We start from the raw sequence: 18,382 nt of genomic DNA, 5'->3' as shown, positions 1-18,382 counted from the left end.
CACTACCATCATCCCAGTCTCCTGACACTCCCAGAGGAGATGCCGAACCCAGAAAGGACAGAAGAAAGAACAGCAGTGCCCCCCAGCCCTCCAGCTTGTCAGCCCACTCAGGCAGAACCATTCCTGATGCAAAGGAAATGTCTTTCTGCTTACTGTAACTGGAGAGCCACTGGCAGGTCATCTGAGGCCAGAGGCCCCAAGGCATATGTATGTGCTAGGGAAGAACTTGGGGGTCTCTGAAGCAGGACAAACTAAGGGCTGATGGGTGACGATGCAGTGTGACCAGGGCTAGACAGGGACAGGCCAGGCAGTGAGGTTCATTTGATGATAACAGCCTTGGGACCTGGGCAGGATATGACCCTCTTCCAATTGTGCAGAAGGGAAGACAGGGACAGAGAGAAACTGACATCCCGAAGGGACCAAATGGATCACAAGCAGTTCTCTTAACTCTGAGATTCCCCATTCCCTTCTCCTGCTTAGTAAGGACCCTCACACAACACCTATGTATCTGTGTGGGTCTAGAATGGAATCCAGCCCCTTCCAGCCCCAGCTTTGGGTGGCTGCTTCAGCTCCAGGATTCTGGCCACACCGGGCCCAGATGGCAGTAGAGAGCAGGGGTTCATGAGAACCACGTAACTCAATGTGGGGCTCTGGGTGTCTGGGAGGACTCAGCTTCCAGGTGGTTGGAGCGGAGGACTAAGAAGGCAGTAGAAAAGTCAGGACCGTTCTCACAGAGGCTTCACATGGATCATCTCTGCAGCCTCAGAACAGCTCCACAAACAGCTCCCTATAGTAGATCTGGAAGCAACCAGGTCCAGGGAGTTGCCTCTTAACCCTAGAATTTAAGTTCACCCCAGGTTGAACTTGAGTTCCCTGATTCCCAGCACAAAGTGCCCAGGCAGGTGTCCTGGGTCCACGGAAGCTCTGGACGGGAATACGTGGATCCGGACTTCTGGTGCAAAGGAGGAGAGGGTCAGCGGCAGACTGGAAGGGAAGGGATCTCCAGGGGTGTGAGGACAGATGGAACCAGACCCCAGGCTGGAAGGTATTTCTCTGCTGGAGGGGGAAAGAGGAGAAGGGAGTGGGCGGAAAACATGTGGGGACTTGCGAATGCACCTGCGTCTCTAATTCCCCTGGGACCGACCTGCCAAGGGTGACCAGTGGGGGCCCAGGAATGCCCAGCAAGGCTGGAGTGCCCAGACACCTTCCAGGCCTTAGTTTCCCCTTCCGTAGAGGGAGGGCAAGCAGCTGACCACCCTGGCGTCCAGACTCTGCCAGACTGCCCAGGGAAGATGCCCGTATTCGAAGACACCCCTGGGAGAGAGTCCCGCGGGCGGCCCCCTCCTCTTCCCATTCTGCCCCTCCCCCTCCCGTGCTCGCCGGCCCCCGCCCCCGCCCCGCCTCCGCCTCCGGTGTGCGATGGGGGGCGGGCAGCGGGCTGAGCCAAGAGCAGCGGAGCTGGGCCGACGCTGCCACCTGATCCCATCCAAGCGCGGAGAGGCCAGCGAGCGACCAGCACTCTGCGCGGTGGGCCCCCAGCGCCCTCGGACCTTCAGCGGATTTCGCCGCAAGGTCTGGGGAGATAGCGGCGACCCCCCTCCACGGGGGTCCCGGCAGAGTCCGGTCAGCGTGAGTACTGCAGCGGCCGGCCTGGGGCTGGAGGGGCGGAGGTGGACCGGAGCTGAATGAGGGATGCCGGCTGGGGCGGGAGAGTGTCTTGGGGGCCGGCGCCTGAAGAGCATGAGGAGGGAGGGGGGCTCTTGGCCCCCGGCAGAGCAGGAGAGAAATGGGTGAGAGCGCGACGCTGGCCTATCCCTTACTGGGGACCAGATCCCAGTGACCCGATCTCTGGGGGAGGTTGGCATGCAATTGAGGGAATGGGGGCTGGGAGAGTGGGGGCCAGTGATGGACAGAGGAGGATGAGGGGAAATCAGAGGCAGGGAGGAGGTGGCCGTGGATGACAGGCAGAGGGGACTGGGGGGGCGGGGGTGACCTGGTGAAGGCTGGTGGGAAGAAAGGAAGGAAAAGAGGGAGCTGGAAAGACATTTCATCTCCTGGGCCACTAGTGTGCAGCCCTCTCTGCCCTTGGCCCCTTCCTCCTCAGTGCAGGGGGCAATTGCCCTCTTCACCTGCGGTGCCATCCTCAGTAAAGAGGCAGTCTCCAGGTCACCCAAGGGTCAGGTCCAGGTGGTGGGGGTCAGGGTGCCCTCCTCCTCCAAGGGCATCCATCTCAGCCCTAGAGGCCCCAGAGAGCGAGCAGAGGGCTTGTGTGGGAGTGGGTGGGCATCCGATCAGTTTTCAAAGCTTCGGCCAGCTAAGCTGTTTCTTCTTTGGTTCCCTGGAGAAAGGAAAGCAATTTGCAAAACCAGGCGGCAGCCTGCGGTAGATTGTTCTGACTAAAATTAGCACTGATTTTCTCACGAACCCGGGCACCCTGACTTGTCTGGGACACGACTGAGGGAAACTCTCATCGGAGAAGACAGAGGGGAGGCCGGGAGAAGTCTGAAGCATGTCTCAGTTCTGATCCCAGCAGGCTGCCACCTGCCCCCACTGACCTGACCCCGTGTCCACAACAGGCATCGTGGAGTGAATTTGCTAAGCGAAGGGGCACCCTCCTCCAGCACCCTCTCTCGGGACCTGGAATGTTTAGCCTGGCCGAGTGCCCACCCAGAGGAGACAGGGTTACTGCTTTCAAATACCTGAAGGTCTGTCATGGAGAAAAAACTTACAGGGTTCCTGTGGCCTAGCAGGGCAGCATGAGCAACCCCGAGTGTGGAATGTGGAAGGGGACAAGCTGAGGAGGGCGCGACCAGCAGTAGGCTGAGTCTAGCTGTCCCAGAAAGAACTTTTGAAACAGCCAAGGCTGCTCAGAAGCAAACCAGGCAGTATCTGCAGGCAGTGAGCCTCCAGTCACGGACGGGGAGCATGCAGAAGCTGCTGCCTACCTTGGAGGACTGGCATCCAGGGAGTTCTTACGCGGATGATACCCTGTATCCGGCCTCTCAGACTGGCTGGCTCCCCAGGGCTAGGCCATGGCAGGGAGTGGGATGGAGGGCACCCCCAAGCACCCCATCACCTTTCTCCCTATGGCCTGGTTGAAGCATCTCCCAGGCGAAGTCCCACTGTAGCTGTCCCCAGGCTTGACCTCCTGGGCTGACCTGGAGTCTCAGAAAAATAGACTGGTTTCAGCAACTTAGAATGTATGTAATCTGGGATTTTAGCTCCTGAGTGTATGTACTTTGATGTATGTTTCTTCACCTTTTTCTACTGTTTTAGTAAATGAGCCATTTGTGTAATTTCTATTGCCAAAAAAAAAAGGCTGGTTTCAGTGAGTTGAGCAAAGATAGGAATTGGTGGTCCTCCATGTGGCCCCAGTGAGAAATTACCGCCTGGTCACCAAGTCCTCTCGGCAGGATAAGTGACAGGGGAGAAGGTGTGTGTCCTGAGAGGGCTCTGACTCCCTCGTGCCTCACGTGGGCAGCACCAGCCCTCCTCCGCCCTCACAATCCTTGAAGACGGGGCTCTTAGGCTTTCTTTGCTGCGCCCTTGGTTGCCCTCTGTGGCTGGGTGCTTCACATCCCTTGGCTCCGGGAGGATTAACTCTGTCTGCAGGCTGGTGGATGAAACCCGGTGAGGGGGCCTGGAGAGAAGGGAAAGGCATAACCAGGACATCTTCACACCCAACAGGCTTCAGTGTAATCCAGGATCAATTAGGGGGAGGGGGCGCTAAAGGAGAAGGACGGGAAGCCAGGCCCAGGGGAAGGTCATGGTCGAAGAGTTTTCACATTACTTCAACCCTCCTGAGACTGAGGTGTCCTAGTTCCACACACATGCACATGCCCAGAAGGTTGCAGGCTCCCCCTTCCCTTTGGAGAGGGGTGCATGTGAGGACGAAGCCAAACTCGAACCTGGAGACGGAGGCCCCTGAGACAGAGACCCCCACCCTCCCCAGGCACTGAAGCTAACTTTCCACTGAAGCTGCCAAGCGTCAGGATGCCCTTGAGCTAACACATTCATGCGGGGGCAGGTGACTGGCCAGACACCAGGCCCTCCTCCAGCCTCTCGCTCCTGCTGCTCAGCTGGGATGGAGGCCACCTTCCCCTGGAGAATCTCTGTAGGGCATCCCCTGTACTCCCCTCCCAAATCCCAGGCGGCCACCCTCTTCCTTGGCCAGGCATCTCTCACTGCCATCAGCCAACAGGGCAGCCAGGGTTTCAGGTGACTTGGGATGGAATTCAGATAGGGTTCCAGGATCTCAAGTCCTTCCTTTCTTTCCCTCATGGATCAGAGGTATGCAGAATTGCAGAGTCCAGGGCAGGGATGGGGAAATCAGTTCTCTGTGGAAGCGGCACACACGCTGTCTGAGGGCATGGACTCTGGAGCTGCAAGTATCTGGAAGCAGATCAGAATCCAGATCCTGCTAATACCAGCTGTGCGATCCAGATAAGTGACACCAGCCCTTAGAGCCTCAGTTTCCTTGTCTGTAAAATGGGAACACCTATGTTAGGGCTGCAGTGAGGATTAGATGGAATGAAGTGTGCAGTCGTATAATACACATAGTAAGCCTCTTCTTCATATGAGAGACTCAAGAAGGTCAAGATCTGGTCAGCGTTTCTGAGGAGCTCAGTGTCTGGGGAGTCAAGACTAACTGCTGGCTGAAGAAGCAGTCAGGCAAGGAATCCTGTAGGAGAGGAAACCCTGAATTGAGACTTCTGGGCTAAGCCAGGCGCTGGTGCTAAGACAGACATAAATGGCCACGAGACAAAGATGAATTAGGGGCAAGCAGAGAAGCAGAGACTTGGCTCAAGGGAGGGAGTGGCTACAGCCTGAAGGGCTGGCCAGACCCCAGAGCCTGTAATTCCACCCAAGACTGAGTTATCTGGAGATAGGGTCATGGTAACAGGAGGTAGGAATCTGATCTTCCTTGGCCTCTCTGCGCACCCCACCCTTCGGAGCTCTCATTTGCAGCAGTCCTGTTGGGGCTCGGCACCCATCTCCTCTGCCCGCTACAAACCTGTTTTCCTCCTTCTCCTGCCAGACCTCACAGGAACACTGGCCCTGCTACCGGAGCCCCAGGAGCCCCCATGAGTGCCGGCGAAGGGAGTCCTGGATAGTGAGGCCCTGGCTGATCCAGGGGTGGGTACCCCATCATGCCGCCCATTCTCCAGCGCCTGCAGCAGGCCACCAAGATGAGCCGCAGGAAAATCCTGCTGCTGGTGCTAGGATGCAGCACCTTAAGCCTCCTCATCCACCAGGGGGCGCAGCTCAGCTGGTAAGGGGGCGGGGTCTCGGTGAGGGGGCGTGGCCCGGGAATTGCTTTCCTCCAGAGCTCAGCTGCCTGGTTAGCGGATGGGAGCTCTCCTCCTCCTTCCTTCTCGTTCCTTAAGCCTGACAGAAGAGTCCACCCTCTTCTTGGCTTTGCTCTTTCCTGTGTTCTCAGAGCACTTTCCATACATTCTTTTTAGATCCACACAACCTTCCTGGGAAGGACTTCACAGAAAGTGTTGTGTGTAATGGATGTGGACGTGAAAGTCGCTCAGTCGTGTCCAACACTTTGCGACCCCATGGACTGTAGTCCGTGGATTTCTCCAGGCCAGAATACTCGAGTGGGTAGCCTTTCCCTTCTCCAGGGCATCTTCCCACCCAGGGATCGAACCCAGGCCTCCCACATTGCAGGCAGATACTTTACCAGCTGAGCTACAAGGGAAGCCCAAGAATACTGGAGTGGGAATAGAATACTATCCCTTCTCCAGCAGATCTTCCCAACCCAAGAAGCAAACCAGTCTCATGCACTGCAGGAGGATTCCTTACCAACTGAGCGGTCAGGAAAGCCCTGAGTGTGTAAGCTGAGAGTCTATTCCAGCCCGAGTCTTTCCCTCGCCATCACTTCTGAGTACCTGATGGATGGGAGGCAGAGAGGTTGAATATCCTACGAAGTGTCAAAAACAGAAGTAACTCCATATAAACTGCACTTACTAACTTTACTATGGTAAGTTACATGCAGGCAGGAAGGATCTAGTAGGTGGAGGATCCAGAGGCATTCACAGTGGCATCGAAACAGGTACAGGGAGATTTAAAGGGGCAAAAGCTAAAAACAGAATGTGACTACTCAGGAGTACATCCCCATGGATGGACAGGTGGTGGTGTCCTCCACCTGGAGTGGGGGGTTGGGGGTTTTGTGGCCATTAACTATCTGCATCAGCAAAAGACAGTCTTCCAGTTTTCACATGGGATGAAGGCAAGGATAAAGTCTGACAGGGAATTTACCTGGCTTGAGTGCACTGCTTATGAGTAGGCTAAATCGCAGTTACACAAAAAAGGAAGGGTGTAGGGCTGCAGGCCTGTGATGGAGTCAGTGTACTTCAGCCACACACTCCCCAGAGAACTGCAAACAACTTCACACTACTGTTTTTCTGGGCAAGTCTCCTCACTTCTCTGAGCCCATTTGCTCATCTAGAAAATGACAATGATACTATGTGTGACCCTGCCAGTCACCCTGATACAGGATACAATGTGATGATGAATAGGAGCCCTGAGCCTGCTCCTAGCTCACTGCGGGAACCAAATAAATCCCTGTGCCCCACTCAGGGCCTGTTTGCCATTCTCTACATGGTCATCCATGAGAACAGTGTGAATGGGCTCAGTCCCTCCTGCCAGATGCCCTTCTGGTCTTATGGACCATCCGTGTAGACATCCTGAACCCAAACCAGAAAGGTAATCTCACTAGCATCCTCAAGGCTGCTTAAGAGTTGCCCTTGTTGCCTGATGCTTAGGATGGTAGAAAAGAAAGAGGAGAGTGACTCAAAGTCTGGTGTGAACTTACAGGTCACCTAGTAAGGTCACCTTGAACACCCTTGTTTTAGGAACAAGAAAACAGAAATCAAAGTTTTATGAAGGGTAGGATTATTATGGTTTTTATACTATTATATTTCTGGACCCTAGAACAGCTCCTAGCATATAGTAAATTAGTAGATGCTTAAACAAACAAAAACAACTACCTGAAAGAATGAATGAGGTCCCAGAGGACTTGATGGAATCATGTAACAAGCTGTTTCAGAGTCCCTGCCATTCATCTACAGTGTGAGGAGCCTGTTGTTGTTCACTTGCCAAGTAGTGTCCAACTCTTTGCGACCCCATGGACTGCAGCACACCAGGCTTCCCTACCCTTCACTATCTCCCATAGTTTGCTCAAACTCATGTCCATTGAGTTGGTGATGCCATCCAACCATCTCATCCTCTGTTGCCTTCTCCTGCCCTCAATCCTTCCCAGCATCAGGGTCTTTTCCAATGAAATGAAGAGCCAGGGGAAAGAGTAAAAATGAGAAAGACAACAGACAGCAAGAGGGTTTGGCGATTTTATCTGAGTTGCTGCACTTATAGAAATGATGTTCCTCCTCCTGTTCTCCAGTTTGCACACCTGTAAAGTGGAATTCCTCAAGGGTCCCCAAGGGCCTTTGTCCTTGTATTATTCTGTTCTGCGTTTTAAAAACACTAAGGGTTTATTTGTTTGGCTGTGCTGGGCCTTCGTGCCGCACACAGGCTTCCTCTAGTTGCGGTGCACAGGCTTCCCGCTGAAGTGGCTTCTCTTGTTGCAGAACACTGGCTCTAGGTGTGCAGGCTTCCGTGGTTGTGGCTCGGGGGCTCTAGCGCGCAGCCCTGGCAGCTGTGGCACAGGGGCTTAGCTGCTTAGCAGCATGTGGGATCTTCCCAGACCAGGGATCGAACCTGTGTCCCCTGCACTGGCAGGCAGATTCTTAACCACTGGACCATCAGGGGAATCGCTGTCCTTGTATTACTTTTTATGGGTAACCAAATACCACAAAACTTAAGAGGCTGAAAACATCAAACATTTACTATCTCATTCCTGTGGGTCAGGAATTCAGGCTTGCCCTAGCTGGATGCCTCTGGTTTGAGGCCTTTCACAGAGTTTCAGTCAAGCTGGTGGTTGGAGAAGGCGGTTTAATATGAAGCCCTGATTGGAAGGGCTCCCCTTACAAGCTCCTATATGTGGTTGCTGGGGGAGGCTTCAGCTGTTCAAGCAGGTTGATGATGGACTGAGGGCCTGGCTCCTTGAGGACTGACTGTTCCCACCTGGTACCTCACCCTCACCCCCTGCAAGAGTTACCCTAGAGAGTGAGAGAACGATACTAAGACAGTGGCATAGTCTTTTTATAATGTAATCTCACAAGTCACATCCCACCATTTCTGCCTTATTCTAACTCCTTAGAGGCATCAATAAGTCCCACTCATATTCAAGAGGTGGGACATACACACGTGTGTGAACAAAAAGAGGCCAACAGGTAAAAGGTTGTGGCTGAACCACGAAAGACTCCAGGATTTTTGGCCTCCAGAAGAGAATTCAATCTGGGGTCAGGGATGAGGCTTGATTGCTCAGAGTTTTTGTGTAATAAAGTTTTATTAAAGTATAAAGGAGATAGAGAAAGCTTCTGACATAGACATCAGAAGTGGGCAGAAAGAATACCTGCCTGCTAGTCTTTAGCTGGATGTTACATAGTTACGAAGTAAAAAGTAAAAGTAAAAAGTCGCTCAGTCGTGTCCGACTCTGCGACCCCGTGGACTGTAGCCTACCAGGCTCCTCCGCCCATGGGATTCTCCAGGCAAGGATACTGGAGTGGGTTGCCATTTCCTTCTCCAGGGGAGAAGTTACTAGCAGTCTGTTAATGAAAGAAAGGAATGTCTCAAAAATCAGAGAGTGGCACAGGCCCCTCACCGACAAGATGTATTTTGAGATAATCTTTGCACCAGGCGAGTCATCCCGGGCCATAAAACGATTGATTTGAATCCTGTAGAAAGGCAGATTCAGTTCAGTTCAGTCGTTCAGTTGTGTCCGACTCTTTGCAACCCCACGAACCGCAACACACCAGGCCTTCCTGTCCATCACCAACTCGCAGAGTTTACACAAACTTATGTCCATCAAGTCAGTGATGCTATCAAACCATCTCATCCTCTGTCGACCCCTTCTCCTCCTACCCTCAATCTTCCCCAGCATCAGGGTCTTTTCCAAGGAGTCAGTTCTTCGCATCAGGTGGCCAAAGTATTGCAGTTTCAGCTTCCACATCTGTCCTTCCCATGACACCCAAGACAGATCTCCTTTACGATGGACTGGTTGGACCTCCTTGCAGTCCAAGGGACTCTCAAGAGTCTTCTCCAACACCACAGTTCAAAAGCATCAATTCTTCAGCGCTCAGCTTTCTTTATGGCCCAACTCTCACATCCATACCTGACTACTGGAAAAACAATAATTTTGTTTACATAGATTAGGAGAACAATGTCTGAATATAACAAACTGGTTTGTCAAGTCGGTTCTGAGCCTAAATCTGAGCTTTTAGGTGGCACCAACTTGAAGATAGAATCAAGGGTAACTGCATAGTATGTTAATATAGCTTAAGACAAACATTTCCATTAAAAAATGCATTGGTTAGCTCAAGATTTGAGAAATGTTAAGTTCAGATGGAACCAGATGTCATCATGGCAACATAGTATTTTAAGAGAAACCTCTTTTTAACTTTGTATAGAGAAGGAGAAATTTTTTAACACTATTTTGTCTCCTCCTGCTGCTTAAAGTGAAAGTGAGGTTCAGTCCTGTCCAGCTCTTTGTGACCCCCATGGACCATAGCCTACCAGGCCCCTCTGTCCATGGGGTTCTCCAGGCAAGAATACTGTAGTGGGTTGCCATTTTCTTCTCAGGGGATCTTCCTGACCTAGGGAGCGAACCCGGGTCTCCCACATTGTAGGCAAACACTAGAGAGATTTTTTTTTAATGTCTGACACTTGCAACCTATTTCCTCCGCTTGGAGGCCCTTGGCCTTCCTACCTGTTACCCTCTCACAGGGACTCCCTGGGAGTGGTCATCTTTGATGCCCGTACCACGCGTGTGTGTACTGTTTGGTGGGTAAAGCCCTGGGCCCATCCCCAGCATCCTAGGGGAGGGGCCGGGTCAGGCGGCACCCTTCTCACACCCTCCTCCCTGCACACCCCGGACCCTGCAGGTACCCCAAGCTGTTCCCTCTGAGCTGCCCGCCTCTGCAGGACTCTCCGCCGCGCCCCAAGCACATGACCGTGGCCTTTCTGAAGACGCACAAGACTGCGGGCACGACGGTGCAGAACATTCTGTTCCGTTTCGCCGAGCGCCACAACCTGACGGTGGCCCTGCCGCACCCGAGCTGCGAGCATCAGTTCTGCTACCCGCGTAACTTCTCGGCGCACTTCGTGCACCCGGCCACGCGGCCGCCGCACGTGCTGGCCAGCCACCTGCGCTTCGACCGCGCGGAGCTTCAGCGCCTCATGCCGCCCGGCACCGTCTACGTCACCATCCTGCGCGAGCCGGCCGCCATGTTCGAGTCGCTCTTCAGCTACTACAACCAGTACTGCCCCGCCTTCCGGCGCGTGCCCAACGCGTCGCTCGAGGCCTTCCTGCGCGCGCCCGAGGCCTACTACCGCGCGGGCGAGCACTTCGCCATGTTCGCGCACAACACCCTGGCCTACGACCTGGGCGGCGACAACGAGCGCAGCCCCCGCGACGACGCCGCCTACCTGGCGGGCCTCATCCGCCAGGTGGAGGAGGTCTTCTCGCTCGTCATGATCGCCGAGTACTTCGACGAGTCGCTCGTGCTGCTGCGGCGCCTGCTGGCCTGGGACCTGGACGACGTGCTCTACGCCAGGCTCAACGCGCGCGCCGCCAGCTCGCGCCTTGCCGCCATCCCCGCGGCGCTCGCGCGGGCTGCGCGCGCCTGGAACGCGCTCGACGCCGGCCTCTACGACCACTTTAACGCCACCTTCTGGCGCCGCGTGGCGAGTGCCGGCCGCGCCTGCGTCGAGCGCGAGGCGCGCGAGCTGCGCGAGGCCCGAGAGCGCCTGCTGCGGCGTTGCTTTGGCGACGAGCCGGTGCTGCGGCCCGCGGCCCAGATCCGCACCAAGCAGCTGCAGCCGTGGCAGCCCAGCCGCAAGGTGGACATCATGGGCTACGACCTGCCCAGCGGCCGCGCCGGTCCAGCCACCGAAGCCTGCCTCAAGCTGGCCATGCCTGAGGTGCAGTACTCAAGCTACCTGCTGCGCAAGCAGAAGCGCCGAGGCGGCATGCGCCTCCGGCCCGAACCGGTCCTAGACAACCCTCCTCCTCGGCCCATCCGGGCGCTGCGCCCAGGCCACTGAGCTCCAGGTGGGAATCTGGCCCCTGACCTGCCCACCAGGCTCTTTCCTAGGGCTGCCTGCGGGTTCCACCGCATCAGGGCCCTTTCTCCCAAGAGGGGCTGCAGTAGTAAGTGGGGGCGCATCTCCCTGTTTGAGCCCACCTCCCAGGAAGGTATAGGCCCGATTGAACCCCGGGCCACTCTCTCCTTTGTCCTAACTGGTTGGTGGCTTTGCCAAGAGATTTGAGCCCCATTGAGAACTGCCCACCCTGCCTTCTTAAGGGGATTGAGGACCCGCCCCCCCCAACTTCTTTCCCAAGTGGATGAGTCCATGCCACAGAGAGGGGCTGAGCTCTGGAAAAGGCTACTCTGCCTGTCAGGCTCCCCAGCTCTTCTTCCTGCCAGGGGTCAGGCCCCCACACTGTCTGTCTTCCAGGTTCCACCGTCCTAACAGACCTAAGCTGCTCCCAGACCCCCAGAACCAAAAGTTCTTGGGGTGGGCCTTTTGTTTGGTTGGTTTTCCTTTTTTAAATAAAATATTTTAAAATGTGCATGTTGTATGTCAGTCATTGAAAGCCAATTACCCCCCTCCCCTTTGAGGATGAGGCAGATGCCTAAGAATAGATGTCTAGGCTGTTACCATGAGAATGGGGACCCAGTGAAACCAAGCAGGATCTTGTGGGGCTCCTGGACATAAAAGCCTTTCCATGTCTTTTGTTTCTTGTTTGTAAGCAGCAGACTCCAGCCTCCGTGACCTTCCCTGAGTTCCAAAGAGCAGATTTGAACAGTTGCTCACCAAACAAGGTAGAAGATGCAGAGACAAGACAGGAGCAGCAGCCTGGGGGCAGGGTCCTGGCTCCACCTCAAGGGATACACATAACAGTATCTTTTGAGCTCTTTATAGAATTAAAACCTCCAATAAATGGCAGGTATCAGCGTTCTTCATTCCAGAGAAGACCACCAGAGGCCAGATTAAAGACCAGAGAAGTCTCTCAAGAGATTGTTGTCCTTTAGTCGCTAAGTCCTGTCTGGCTCTTTGCAACCCCATGGACTGCAGCACACCAGGCTCCTGTGTCCTCCACTATCTCAGGAGTTTGCTCAAATTCAAATGCATTAAGACAGTGATGCTATCTAACCGTCTCATTCTCTGCCACCCCTTTCTCCTTTTGCGTACAATCTTTCACAGCTTCAGGGTCTTTTCCAGTGAATCAGCTCTTTGCATCAAGTGGCCAAGCTCTTAGAGCTTCAGTGACAGTCCTTCCAATGAATATTCAGAGTTGATTTCCTTTAGGACTGACTGGTTTGATCTCCTTGCAGTCCAAGACATTCTCAAGAGTCTTCTCCAACACCATAATTGGAAAGCATCAATTCTTCAGCGCTCAATCTTCTTTATGGTCCAAATCTCATATCTGTACATAACTACTAGAAAAACCATAGCTTTGACTATATGGACCTTTGTCAACAAGTGATTTCTCTGCTTTTTAATACACTGTCTAGGTTTGTCATAGCATTCCTTCCAAGGAGCAAGCGTATTTCTTCCAGACCACCTGACCTGCCTCCTGAGAAATCCATATGCAGGTCAAGAAGCAACCATTAGAACTGGACATGGAACAACAGGTTGGTTCCAAATAGGGAATGGAATACATCAAGGCTGTATATTGTCACCCTGCTTATTTAACTTATATGCAGAGTACATCATGAGAAATGCTGAGCTGGATGAAGCACAAGCTGGAATCAAGATTGCCAGGAGAAATATCAATAACCTCAGATATGCAGATGACACCACCCTTGTGGCAAAACAAAGAAGAACTAAAGAGCCTCTTGATTAAAGTGAAAGAGGAGAGCAGAAAAGTTGGCTTAAAACTCAAACATCAGAAAACTAAGATCATGGCATCTGGTCCCATCACTTCATGGCAAATAGATGGAGAAACAGTACAGTAACAGACTTTATTTTTTGGGCTCCAAAATCACAGCAGATGGTGACTGCAGCCATGAAATTAAAAGATGCTTGCTCCTTGTAAGAAAAGTTATGACCAACTCAGACAGCATATTAAAAAGCAGAGACATTGCTTTGCCAACAAAGGTCCATATAGTCAAAGCTATGGTTTTTCCAGTAGTCATGTATGGATGTGAGAGTTGGACTATAAAGAAAGCTGAGTGCCTAAGCATTGATGCTTTTGAACTGTGGTGTTGGAGAAGACTCTTGAGAGTCCCTTGGACTGCAAGGAGATCCAATCAGTCTATCCTAAAGGAAATCAGTCCTGAATATTCATTGAAAGGACTGATGCTGAAGCTGAAACTCCAATACTTTCGCCACCTGATGTGAAAAACTGACTCACTGGAAAAGACCCTGATGCTGGGAAAGATTGAAGGCAGGAGAAGAAGGGGACAACAGAGGATGAGATGGTCGGATGGCATCACCGACTCAGACATGAGTTTAAGTAAGCTCTGGGAGTTAGTGATGGACAGGGAAGCCTGGTGTGCTGCAGTCCATGGGGTTGCAAAGAGTTGGACACGACTGAGTGACTGAACTGAACTGAGCTGAACCTATGTTTTACCTACAAGAGTCATAGAGATCAAAAGTTTGTTAACTTGGGTTCAATCCCTGGTTGGGGCACTAAGAGCCTACAAGCCACATGGTGCGGCCCCAAAAGAAAGAATCCGCCTGCCAATGTAGGGGACATGGGTTCAATCCCTGATCCAGAAAGATTCCACATCCTGAAGGGCTATGAAACCCGTGAGCCACGACTGAGCCCTCGTGCCCCAACTCCTCAAGGCCCGCATGCTCTAGAGCCTGTGCTCAGTACAAGAGAGGCTCTGCACTGCACTGCAACCAGAGAGTGGCCTTGCTCACCACAACTAGAGAAAGGCCCCTGCGGCAATGAAGACCCAGCACAGCCAAAAACAAACAAACAAATATAAACATTAAAAAAAATAAAGTTACTGTATCAGCCAGGATTTAATCAGAGAAACAAAATTACTGGTCACAATTATATGTAGTCAAGATGTATCCTAGGGATAAGACTCTGCGTAATTGTGAGGGCTGATCATAGAAGACTGCTGTTTTTGTTTCTGGTGCTGGAGCTCAGAGACAGCAGGCAGACTGTTGGAAAGCATGTGATGTGAGGTGAGGGAAGCAAGAACAAACTGGCACCTGTGAGGACTAGCTAGCACCCACAGGATGGACCAGAACGCAATCTCTCACTGCACCTAAGCCTCTAACTTTAATGAAGCAGACGGTTCACAGGAGAAGCTGGCACTCTATCCGGGAGCTGAACATGTGCCTGGAACAAGAAGAGCAGAAGCAGGAGGAGCTAGCTGTGGACCCAGCTATTGCCCGATGCCAACATGCTGAGCCAGCAAGTGAGGGTCACTGTGAGAGAGGTGCCACCACTTCGGGGGCCCCTGCACCAACCTGCCTCATGGAAAAAAGGATGCAACTCCTGTTTCACTTCCACTTTCCAAATCTTACACAAAATGTCACTTGGGGGCCACATTAACAGAACTATGCAGGGAAGAGAATTCTGGGAAATAGATCCAGCTTAGTTAAAATGACACACTACAAATTCACCGCAGTTTCAGATGTTAATTTGAAAATTATTACCCATGGAGACCAATTAGCACCAAAGGATTTTAGAGATGAAAGGTCACATTCCTGAGGCCCTCAGATTCATGCTGTGGTTGTTTCCCCTGTCCCAGAATTGATTGTGAGATTAGTGCTCAGTAGCTGGCAGACTCCCATTGGTTCCCTGCCACTGCCGTGTGGACAAATACGGCAAAAAGGACCGAAAGGAAAGCCCTGGAATTGTCCCCTCCTCCACCAAGTTGTAAACCAGGTTATACCACAACCCTGAAGAAACTGCAGAGATTAGTGCCACCATTAAGGGTTTGAGAGATACAAGAGATGCAAGGAATATGATGCCAGTCATATTCCTACCTGTTTACAGGTGGAAAAAACAGACAGTGTGGCAGTGCCAATAACAGCTGCAATTCTATTTTAAACCATAAAGAAGGCTGAGCACCAAAGAACTGACGCTTTCAAACTGTGGTGCCGAAGAAGACTCATGAGAGTCCCTTGGACAGCAAGGAGATCCAACCAGTCAACCCTAAAATAAATCAACCCTAAATATTAACTGGAAGGACTGATGCTGAAGCTCCAATACTTTAGCCACCTGATATGAAAAGCTGACCCATTGGAAAAGACCCTGATGCTGGGAAAGATTGAGGGCAGGAGAAGAAGGGGATATGATGGTTGGATGGCATCATTGAACAATGGACATGAGTTTGAGCAAACTCGGGGAGATAGTGAAGGATAGGGAATCCTGGCATGCTGCAGTCCATCGGGTCACAAAGATTTGGACACCACTTAGTGACTGAACAACAACAACAAAATATTTTTATATGTATTTATGCATTTTTGGGGGGTTGTGCTGGCTCTTAGCCACAGCACACAGGATCTTCAGTCTCTATTACAGCATGTGATCTTTCAGTTCCAGTATGTGGGATCTAGTTCCCTGACCGGGAATTGAACCCAGGCTCCCTGCATTGGGAGTTCAGAATCTTAAACCAATTGGTCAATTGGTTAAGGGAAATCCCATACCACTGCAATTCTAGATTTGAGATCTTTATTGGAGAAAATCAATAAACCCCGGCAGCAACTGCTATTGAACACACTTTCTCTTACATTCCCGTTAGCATAGGAAATTACACTGCTTGCTTTTACCTAGCAAAGATAACAGTATCCCTTTACTGTCTTGTCCTTAGATTACTGCCATTCTCCTGCAAACTGCTAGGGCCAAAGGGACTTTGATAGTCTTGCCAGCACAGAGAACACACTCAATTGATGCCATTATGCTAACTGGACACTATGAACAGGAAACAACAATTCCCTTAGGTGCCCTAGACATATGTGTGCCAGAGAGTTGGAGATGAAAATTCGAGGGCCTGCCACATTGGGAAGGTGTCCAGAAGTCCAGAGGTCTGCGGAATGGGGCATATCTCTTCTAATGTGAGAGATGAGTTGCTGTCACTGATATCATATGTCACAAAGAAAGAGGAGCAGTGTATGGTGTGCCTTTTGGGTTTTGGAGTCAACACAGATCACAAGCTGTTTTGACTCAATTTCTGGGTAACCTGTAAATCTGACAATGTTCTATCTGGATCTCAAAAAAGCTCTTCAAGTGCCCAGGCTGTGGTGCAAGCTGCCTACCACTTGGGCACTATGCCTAGTAGACCCACGTGTCTGACTTAGGTGTCAGCCAAAGACTCCATATGGCATCTCTGGCAACCCCCAACAGGAGGATCACAGCTAAGACCTCTGGAACCTTGGTCATGCTATCTCTGCTGACACCTATTCTATCTCTGCAAAAGCAGTTTCTGGCTTGCTACTGGGCCTTAATAAAGACTGAATGCCTGATTTATGGAACACCATGTGATTATCAGCCCCAAGTGTTCATCATAAACTGGGTGTTATCTGACCTACAGAACCATGAAACTGGATTTTCACAGTTGCAACTCATTAGAAACTGAAGTGATAGAGGGTCTTCCCTCGTGGTCCAGTGGTTAAGAACCTGCCTGCAGTGCAGGGGACGCGGCTTCGATCCCTGGTTGGAGAACGAAGGTCCCACAAGCCTCAGAGCAACCAAGCCTGCACGCCACAACTACTGAACCCACGCACCACAACTTGAGAGTCCACGTGTCGGAACCCAAGATCCTTCGTGATGCAACGAAGATCCCGTGTGCTGCGACTGAGACCTGAGGCTGTCAAATAAAAGAAATTGAAGTGGTATATACGATACTGGGCCCACACTGATCCAGAAGGCACAAATAAATTACATGAGCAGGTGGCTCCGATTCCCATGGCATCAGTTTCTACAGTTTCACCTGTTTATACTCAAAGGCTCCAAAGGGAGGAGGAGAAAGGACAGGCCTAATTTTTGGAAGGCTTTGTACAAGTAAACCAGCGACAGCCAGAAGTGGACGTCTGCTCAGGACAGCCCAATTCAGAGCTGGCCCTGAAAAACGGTGATGAAGAAAAACGGTCCCTGTGGGCAGAGCTTTGGGCAATACACGTGTTACCCATTTGTGTGGAAGAAAGGAGGGGTTAAGGTGCCAGTTTATATGGACTCTTGAGCAATATCTGATGGGCTGGCCATTTGCAGAGACTTGAAAAGAACACATCTGGGAAATCGATGACATGATGGTCTATGGAAGAGGTCTGTGGATGGCTTCTTTCTTTCTTCTTCCATAAGACAACAAACTATCACATGGGGTTTCTTTTTTGTTGGTGTTCTGTTAAATTAATTTTCATTGGAGTATAGTTGCTTTACACATGCATGGCGTCTTAAAATGCTCACAGAATGGGAAGTTATTCATGTCCCGTGTAAATGCTCATCACAAGGCAAACAGTGCCGGAGTCCTCACTAGTCGGATAAGACAATCCATCCTATAGATGCGGTCAGCCTCTTGCCCCAACCAAACTGGTGGTTCTCAATGGACCCTTCACAAAGTGCGAAGCCACCAGGTCTCTATACATCTTTATAAGAGGCGTCTGTGTTCTTTGTCCAGGTTTTCAGTTTCTTTTAATTTAAAAAATTTACTGTGGTAAAATACTTATTAACATAAAATTTGCCATTTTAACCATTTTTAAAAGTTTATTTATTTATTTACTTTATGGCTGCGCTATGCCCTCGTTGCTGGCCAAGGGCTTTCTCCAATTGTGGCAAGTCAAGTGGAGCCTGCTCTTTGTAGCAGTGCTCAGGCTTCTCACTGCAGCGGCTTCTCTTGTTGCAGAGCACAGGCTCTAGGGCACAGGAGCCGGTAGTTTCGGCATGTGGGCTCAGTAGTTGTGGTGCTCCGGCTTAGTTGCCTCAAGGCACGTGGGATCTTAGTTCCTGGAGCAGGGATCCAATCTGTGTACCCTGCGTTGGCAGGCAGACTCTCAACCACTGGACCACCACGGAAGTCCCACTGTAAGCATTTTTCAAGTGTACCATTCAAGTGCAGTGAGTACACACACAACGTTGAATAACCGACCACCACGGTCCATCTCCAGAAGTTTTCTTCATGCCAACTGAAATTCTGCATCATTAAACATTCACTTTTCATCATCCTCTGCCCACAGCCTCTGGTAACCACTATTTAACCTTCTAAGACTGGGTCTATTCTGGGTAACTCATAAAAGTGGAGCATATGATATTTGTTCTTTTGTGTCTGGCTTATTTCACTTAGCA

General features: G+C 51.4%; 1 protein-coding gene across 2 annotated transcripts; it reads left to right on the top strand.

Annotated features, from left to right (window-relative positions):
- GAL3ST3 (galactose-3-O-sulfotransferase 3) lies at nt 1,426-11,701 on the top strand. Of its 2 annotated transcripts, none has more exons than XM_018042926.1 (3): nt 1,426-1,629; nt 5,039-5,272; nt 10,011-11,701. In XM_018042926.1, the coding sequence occupies exons 2-3, from the start codon at nt 5,151-5,153 to the stop codon at nt 11,170-11,172; spliced, it is 1,284 nt and encodes a 427-aa protein (XP_017898415.1). In that variant the 5' UTR covers nt 1,426-1,629; nt 5,039-5,150; the 3' UTR covers nt 11,173-11,701. The 2 variants fall into 2 exon arrangements, with proteins under 2 accessions (XP_017898415.1, XP_017898416.1); XM_018042927.1 differs by having other exon boundaries at nt 1,459-1,623.

Source organism: Capra hircus, chromosome 29 (assembly GCF_001704415.2).
Source record: "Capra hircus breed San Clemente chromosome 29, ASM170441v1, whole genome shotgun sequence".
NCBI classification, from domain to species: Eukaryota; Metazoa; Chordata; class Mammalia; order Artiodactyla; family Bovidae; genus Capra; species Capra hircus.
Note: the sequence above shows the minus strand (reverse complement) of the source record. Positions and strands in the feature narration are given on the sequence as shown.

Bases quoted from the DNA above. Each gene is read 5' to 3' on its own strand.
- GAL3ST3 (XM_018042926.1), top strand. From the start codon at position 5,151: ATGCCGCCCATTCTCCAGCGCCTGCAGCAGGCCACCAAGATGAGCCGC. The intron at 5,273-10,010 runs GTAAGGGGGCGG...CGGACCCTGCAG, and splicing joins CAGGGGGCGCAGCTCAGCTG to GTACCCCAAGCTGTTCCCTC.